The 8,480-nt window shown below is 57.1% G+C and overlaps 1 protein-coding gene across 1 annotated transcript in view; it reads right to left on the bottom strand.

The window, feature by feature from the left end:
* The window catches only part of STK32B (serine/threonine kinase 32B), a 121,885-nt gene extending 115,621 nt beyond the window's left edge, over positions 1-6,264 (bottom strand). The window contains exon 1 of the mRNA XM_054581831.1: positions 6,131-6,264. Within this exon, the coding sequence (XP_054437806.1) occupies positions 6,131-6,249 (119 nt within the window). The 5' untranslated portion in view covers positions 6,250-6,264. The remainder of the gene's footprint in view (positions 1-6,130) is intronic.
* Positions 6,265-8,480: the final 2,216 nt, after the last annotated feature.

Below are 8,480 nucleotides of genomic sequence, written 5' to 3' on the forward strand. Positions count from 1 at the left end.
ATGGCTCCAAGGACGATCAGTAGGAGAGGGACAGAGCCGTGCACCATGGGTGATCCACGAGTGATGGTGTTACTGCCATTATGTGGTACAGAAGAAGTTGGGGGGTGGATTTAATAATTCCTCAAGGCCAAGGGTGGCCTCACTACAGAAAAACATGCGGGAAAGTGTGAGGGGCAGCCAGGGAAAGGGGCACAAGAAGATGTCATGGTGGGGCAGAAAGAAGATCGGGAAGCAGAGCACCCTAAAGACCGTGGGTGGGTCCAAGGTGAGTCCTGGCTCTCCCACATAACCTTGGGAAAAGCCCACACCCTCCCTGATCGGTAGCTACCCCACCCCACTCACCCCAGGAACTGTCTGATGCGCCAGGGCCAGTCCCCTGGGCCCAGCCCCCGTCCCCGAGCCCTGCGCTTGCTCAGCTCCCTGTGCACCTGCTTGCCCGGCTGACCCTCGGGTGTCAGAATGCAGGCTGGTGTATCTTACAGTCCACACACACACGGCCACACCCTGTCCCCTGAAGAATAACAAACCTACGTCACTGTAAAATTCGGAAACCTGGCATTTTAAAAGCAGAAGCTGAACTTACCAGTGACATTAACGAGTCCTGGAATAGTAGAGGACGAAAAAAGGACCCCGGATGAGACAGCATCACCTCACATTCCCTTTCATTATGAGGTCACCATAGTGATGGGGACCGATGACGTCATTACTAACTGGAATCAGAAAAACCCCACAAGTGTGTCCTGTCTCTGTGTTGGGAAGGGACTGGGGCATCACCTGACCCCCAGGACATGGCAGAATACGTATTTGTAACCTCTACGTATTTTTCATTTACCCTAGAACCCTAAAGGACAGTGACTACAAGATGTAAGTGAGAGACCAGAGGACCAGAATCGAGTGATGGTTTAGTGTCTGTCCTCTGTCACCTGGAAGCTCTGTGAAGGTGGGGCGGGACGGTCCCCCTCATTCATTGTGCCATCACCGAGTGGCACCGTGTTTGGCACACCATAAGCCCTCAACCAGGGTTGAATAAATTAACTCGAATGTCAGATGCTGGGAATACAGACGTGAACAAGGCGTGGTCCCGTTCCCCAAGCCACTCGCGGCTGATGGAGGAGACAGACAGACCAACGGACAAAGGTGACTGAGCCACCCTCAGGATGCCCGACGGGGAGGGGGTGATGCCTGAGACAGTGCCTGGCACCTAATAAGAGCCCCCTAAATATGCATTTCACGAGCGAACACTCGCAGGAAGGTGAGCGGCAGTTCTCCCAGTGAGCACTGGGCAGAGCGTCCCAGCAGGAGGCGCCGCAGGCGCAGGGGCCCGGAGGGAGGCAGACAGCGGGGTGAGTTGCAGGCCCTGCTCCTCAGGCGGCCTGGCGGGGGCAGGAGCGTACCCAGACGGCGGCAGGGGCGGTGTCAGGAGGCGGGACACTCATTCTGCGGGTTTGGGAGCCGCCGCAGGGCTCCACACAGGAGGCGGGCGGGCTCCCATCTGCAGCTCGGTACGAGTTCCCTGTGCTAGAGGCTCCATGTTGGTGTCCTGCAAAAATTCCCACACTGGAGCCCCAGTTCCCAAGGGGACAGCGGCCGAAGCGGGGCCTCTGGGAGGTGATCAGGCCGTGAGGGCGGGACCTTCTGCAGGAAATCAGTGCCCTCATAGGAGGAGACAAGAGGGAGCTCTCTCTCTCTCCCCCACGTGAGCTCACCGCAGGGGGACGGCCTCCCCCAACCAGGAAGAGGGTCCGCTTCAGAAACCGACGGCGCTGGCCCCTGATCTTGGACTCCCCAGCCCTCAGAACCGCGGCGGACAGAGGCGTGCTGTTTAAGCCCCCCACCGACGGCTTTTGTTGTCATGGCCTGACCTGAGGAAGGCCAGTGCAGGGCGCACCGCGGACAACGGGCAGCCGCTGACCGTGGAACCGCCAGCTGGGAGGCTGTCGCGACAGGCAGGGCCAGTGATGGTTCTTTTTATGGACATGAGGCCGCTCAGCACCTGCTGATTGTTGTCAAGAACTTGGATCCTTCACCCAAGGTTCCCCGGGGCGTCCAGTCTCTGTCCCCTCCTCCCCCACCGGCACCCAGCTCCAGCCCACCCAGCCGCACCTTTAAACATCTTATGCAGTTATATTTTAATCCTAGGTCTCAGTGCCTTAAAAAAAATATCAGCCACTAATTTAACTGGTTCTGTCTTAGCCTAGAGTGACACATTGACTCAGTCCATTGTGACTTGGGGAAGGTTCTAGAAACATACGCTTCCTATGAGAACTGTCTGAACTGATCCCAGGCGTCTGTTCTTATCCAATTCTGCCAGGTAGTCGCACCCACAGTGGCTTCAGCGGTCAGCTGGGCAGGGCAGGCCCTTGTCCCATTTTAAACAAAACATTTTAACAGCTGGTCTCGTGACTATAACCAGTCAGGGAAGCAGAAATGGATATTGAAAATACAGTCTGAAAACACCCGTGAACTACCCACCTACTACCATTTAACTGGGATAAAAGTCCAATATTAAAAACTCAAGACTCACCTCCTAACGCCAGCAGGTCCGCACATCCACTGCCAGAGGGGAACGGGACAACAAGCTGTCCAGCCGAAGGCTGGCCTGAAGGACAAGCGCGCCCAACAGCCACCCCGTGGAAGTCCTCGATGCGGCAGTCACCTCCTGCCCAGCCCGCGCGGCACCTGCTCGCTACTGCCCCCCGTGGTCCTTACAGCAACGCTGTGCCGGGGCGGTCTTTCGCTGACCATGATAACCACCTAAAGACCCTGTCTCTCCGCACAGTCACGCTGGGAGTCAGGGCTTCAACACACGGACGGTGCGGGGGGGCCCATTCAGCGTCCAGCAGCCTCATCGCTCCTGGGAGGCGGAGCTGGACTGGCGGCGTGGAGGGCCGTCCTCGGAGCTGGGGCGCTCTCCGGCCCCCGCCGCGCCCTCTCGTGCCCAGGGCTCCCACCCACGCCCTCCCCGCGCAGGCCGGAGTTTTTCCTTCCCTTCCTCCTTTGCCTTGGTTGTCGGAAGCCCAAGCGTACACCACAGCTTTGCTTCGGAACAGGTGAAAACACTGCTGTTGACGACTCCACTAGGACCATCCCAGGCCTGGGAGCAGCCATCATTCACTCTTTACAGACAACACGGTCACGGTAAGAACCCGTGCCAGCCTTCGCCCGGGGCCTGCTCTGGAGCACGTCAGCGAAAACGGGAACGGGGAGGGGCCGGGCAGATTTCCCGGGCACCCACACTTCCCCCTCCACATAAGGAGATGAGGAGCCGGCGGGGAGTGAATATGAGGCGGTGTCCTTAGAACCTGACAAGCAATTTCTCCCTGTGCCCCCATCCCACCGGCGGGAGGCAGGCGGCCAACAGAAGCCCAGGCCTGGGGGCTCCGTGCCGGGGTAGGGGGCGGTGGGCTGAGCAGGGAAGGGCCAGGGCCTCCTCACAGCATCTGCGAGAGGGGTTGCCAGGGGGGCCGTGAAGCCAGGGGGCTGTGAAGCCAGGCAACTTGGGTTTGCGTTCCATCTCCTCCACTTACTAGTGATGTGACTCAGGTGGCCCATCTGTAAAATGGGAACAGTAATATCAGGCTGGTAACAGGAAAGCAAAGAGGCTGACAGGGGATTAAAGAGTTGAAGGTGACACTGGCCAAGGACAGTAACTGCTAGTGGTCGATTCTCTACGAGAACTGAAAACCTTAGGGCCCGGGGGAAGGTCTGAGCGTGAGCCACAGTTCAGTCACCTCAGGCAAAGCAGGGAGCCCTGCTTCCTGCCCTGAGCGATGGAGCCCGAGCCCGAGCCCAAGCCCTCACCCTGCGGGGCTGCTCGGGAGCCTGTGTTCCAGGGCCCAGGGCAGTGCGTACAGGAGCGGGCGCTGCGCCTGGCAGGCGCAGCCTCTGCCGGGGTCTGGAGACACTCCCCATGTCCCTCTGGAGTTGCCCTCCCTCATCCTCTGTTCCTGCAATGCAGGCGGGGCCAACCTCCCACCCCTCCCCCACTGCTTCCGGTGGGCACGTGACCCACACCAGGTCCCACAGGCCAGCCTGTGACCTTCAGCCTCTGCTGGGGCTGCCCAGCCAGGAGGACGCGCTGGAGCCACCCACGGTCAGCATGAGTCTCGGCTCTGAAACAAACTGACAGACGCAGCTGGGGCCAGAGGGCAAGTCAGCTGGGATTCGCTCTTTAGCTATGAAACCCAGGAAATTCCTCTTTTGTGCAGCAGCCCATTTAAGTTTCTGTCCCCATGTACCTAAATAAACACTAATAACACGCCCAGGGCAAAGTATTCACCGCAAACCAGTGGATTGAGGATTCATTGTCACCTGTCCCTTGAAGGGGCATTAACTACCTATCATCCATCTACCATACATCCATTAAATATATCTACGCAAGTGTATATGTGTGTATGTGAGTGTGTGTGTATGTGTGTGTGTCTCCAAAATCAAGCAACAGGCCCACCCCCTTCTTGCAGGGCATGGGAACGTCATGCCATCAGAGGCCAGCATTTGCAGAGGCTCTTTCTTACCCAGCACTGTCATGGAATGAAGGGGCATCTGTCATTCGCCAGTTGGTATCTAGGGGACTGCGAATGAAACATCCAAAACCGCTGCCTAAGGAGGGACCGCTCTGACCCAGCCCCCTCCTCCAACACGCATCACAGCCCAGACGCGCATCCGACCCCCCTGCCCACTCCCTGGGAAAGTTCAAGCCCACGGATCTTGACCTCAGCATTGCTTACCCTGGCGAGATCATTAGAAACAGCCTGAAATAACCTCTACGACGGGATTAGGGTTCGATATCTTACTGAACTTCTCCAAGTGGAATGTTACGTAGCCATTAAAAAGGCTTTACCAAAAGTTTGCAATAATAACACAATACTGCTACCAAACTATTCATTTGAAAAAGTGGGATCTAAAATGCGACGTGTTTTTCTATTAATGCCACAGTAATCTAGGGGTGGAAGGATTCTGGGTCATTGTTGCCTTCTTGGGTATTTCGTTCTCTGAATTTTGCAAGGAACGTACATTGCTTTCCTGATTGGAAATTTACTTTAAAAAGTTCCCTTGTACAGCAATCAAAACACAAAGGGGTTTATTTCCCTCAAACAACTGACGTGTCTGGGTCACTGCTGGAGACATGAAGGACCTGCCCTTGCTATCCAGATTCTAGTGTGTAGCACATAGTTGGGTTTCCCCCATGGAAACGCCCAAGGCTGCAGCATCTGCGGGGCACCCCTGGACTTCCTCACACAGGACAACCCAAGCCCCTCCTTGTTCTAGCGCCCAGTGTTCGGACTGCTTCTATGGCGAGCAATCGAAATAACTGGTGATGCGAGGAACACGGACCAGACTAGACTTTCCCATCGGGTCCCCTTTGATGCTCTTAAGATCAATGATCCGTTGACTGAGGTCAGAACAAAACAGAATTTGTTTTCTAGAACAGTCTGTCCTTTCCCCTCCAACAAAACCCAGCTCAGGAGACGGTCCGGGCTGCCAGCGTGTCTGAGGCTGCGTTAGACTCCCGGAAACAAAGAACCCAGGAGTGGCTCTTGCTCTCAAAGGCTCCTGGAAGGCCTAAGTCCCTTGTAAGCTGGGCTAAAAGCACACACAGGGTTTGGTTAGAGAAAGCTGGGGAGCCTGGGGAGGCGGGAGTTTCAGGAGAGAAAGTTCCAGACCATGGATCCACACAGGCCATGTGGGCTGGATTCAGAACTTGGAATTCAGGGTGTCCACACAGGGCAGCCACCCTGAGCCCTTCTTACCATAGGCACTTATGGGTGTGACTTTCTAAAAAGTCGCCACAGAAGAATGCATTTGGCCTTCTCTTACCGCACGCCACATGTTCTCAGACGGACAAAAACCTCTTCTAGATTTATCCTCGACTCTGATTCACCAGGTAAGAAAGGGGAATCAAAATGGAAATTAAGTATACATCTAAAGCTTTTGTCAGACAACGTAGCTTACAAACTAGTCATCAGAAAATGTTCTCTGCAAAACACCCACAGGAAATGTCTGACCCCGGAAAGGCTCGCTCCTTGCTCTTTACAGCACAGAAGACGCCTCCGGGCACAGCCGTGCCAGCCTCCGCGTCGGCTCCGTCCCGAGGGTCTGGCAGGCGCGGGGGGCAGGGGGCGGCACTCACCACAGGTTGACCAAGAAGGGGTGCTCCAGGCCCTGCATGATCTGGAGCTCCCGGAACACGTTGCGCACTTCATCCCTCTCGATGCACTTCTGCTTGTTCATGTACTTCATCGCGTACATCTTCTTCGTGTCCCGCTTCTGCACGATGCATACCTGAGGGACGGCAGAGGGAGGGCGTTCAGGCCAACGCTAAACAAACGAACAAAAAAAGATTCGACCTCACTGCGTTTCTCCTTCGGGGTTCAAGTCTCTGTTCTGAAAACCTGCAGGAGCAGCAGCTCTGGCCACACCTCCAGCCCCCGCCCCCCGCATCTGAGATGCGGAGGAGGTGCACCAGATTCGCCCACTTAGCGAATATTCACCCCCGATCTTGGCTAGTATGAGCGCAGGGCAAGAAGCCAGAGATACAGGAAATGGAAGGGCCAGCCCTGCCCTCAAGCCAGGAGAGCCCACGCCGCGGCCCATGCAACGGCCAGCAGGGCCGGAGGGTTAACAGACCGAAGGAGCAAGGCCTGACCCGTGCTGGGAGTTGGGCAGCTACACCCCAGGCCCCTTGCCCATCCAGCAGGGGAGACCTGGGGCTCCCGGGGCTCCCGGGGCTGGAGTTCGCCCACGGGGGAACTGGCTGGGTGGCGCCCCTTTCCTGGCACCTTCCTGCCCGTCCTTCCCTGACTCGCTGCGCACCTATCTTAGCGCGTCCACTGCTCCTGGGTCCTGCACTCAGACCCTCGCCCCGGAGCCCACTCCTGGGAAAACCCAAACGAAGGCTCGTGGCCGTGGCAGGAGCAGAGAAGTCGGGGGGGCCGTGACGACGGCTCCGTGGATCGAGCGCTTCATTGCAGGCCAGACACTGAGCAGCCTGTTTCCTTGATCGGCGTCCTTAACCCCGACAGGACCCGTGTGAATGAGGCATCCTCTTCCCTGGAGCACAAGGAAGTGGCAGCCCCAAGTGAGCCAATGAGCTTGCCCAGAATTCAACAAGCTGTTAAATAGCAGGGCGGAGATTCAAACGCAGGACAGTCTGACTTTTGAGGGGCTCCCTCACCTGGAGCGGCAGGGGGCAGGGTCGGGAGGACGGAGGGTCAGAGGAGTCTCTCTGGAGGAGTTCATGTCTTCCTCGCGTCTCAGGGCTCAAACCCGGACTCTCTGCCTCCCCGGCCCCACTTTCCACCCTGAGAACAGGGCATGTGCCAGAGAACACGGGACAACATCATGGGCCCGGCGAAGGAGCTGGGGGTTTCCTCTGAGCATCCCCGGTTGCTCGGGCCTGGGACACAGGACGCCTTGCAGCTGTGACGCGCCGTGGATCTGCCGGGGGCAGACACGGGACAATGGGAGAAGCCCGAGCTCCGGCTCCAGCTTCGGTTCTGCGTCTCTGAGCCTCGTCGCGGTCTCGGTCTGAGCCAAGCCCGCCCTGCACCACGGGTGCGACACGAAGAGAGAGAAACGAGTTCCGAGTGCCCCACAGAATTAGGGGGTCAGTAAATGTCAAGTGAATCTTAACGCCTTAATAAGCACAGTTTACGAAACCTCCAAAAGGATATGTTTCCAGGCAGTAAAATTAGTGGCATAAAGGCCCTTGGAAGTTCCTTGTCCAGTGACCTTGAGCTTGAAAATCGCCAGCAGGCAAAGGTGTGCTGAACAGCAGCACCGCGGTGCCCTGGCTTTGTGGGGGATCCCAGCAGAGACCTCAGGAGCCTGGGCCCCTGAGGCCCACGCCTGCAAGCAGACGTGCGGTGGGCTAGCCACCCCACTAATAATATTTCTCCTCTCCCTCACTCCTCATCTGTCTTCTCGGAGTCGGTGCTCAGCAGACACAGTGTCTGCGGGCCGGGAGCCTGAGGTCCAGCCAGCTGCATCCATCTCAGAGAGCGGCGCTCTGATTAGACCACACCTGCGCTGTGCCCCGGTTCCGAGTCCCTGATGCTCATCGGTGCTGACGACGGGCATGGGGACCCAGGTGGCGCTCGCCTCCCAGGGAGGGGCCGGAGGCAGGTGACACTCACAGCGGCTGAGACAGGGGTGGAACTGGAAGAGATGCTTCAAAATTAAGTAAGAATTCCAACTTGCAAAGTAGTGCTAATGATATTTGAACAGAGCTTCAAAGTCTGCCGTTAGCCCAAGATGTAAAATAGTTGGTAAAGGACGAAGGACAGAGATTGGAAGTTTGGATTTACAAGTAAAGAAAGAGAGGTCAATGGAGGGAGAGCTGAAGAGTCATTTATACTGGGTCCCCTGGGCCCTGTGTGGCCCCCGGCAGGTAGGCGGTCCTTCCTCCCTTCGTATTCACGCCATGTGAGGAAGGACTTCCGGTCCTCCTAGCTCTGCCTCCCCTGGCACCACATGATGGG

Source organism: Pteronotus mesoamericanus, unplaced genomic scaffold, assembly GCF_021234165.1.
Source record: "Pteronotus mesoamericanus isolate MK-2021 breed Mesoamerican mustached bat unplaced genomic scaffold, CSHL_Meso_final contig_68, whole genome shotgun sequence".
In the NCBI taxonomy this organism is placed as follows: domain Eukaryota; kingdom Metazoa; phylum Chordata; class Mammalia; order Chiroptera; family Mormoopidae; genus Pteronotus; species Pteronotus mesoamericanus.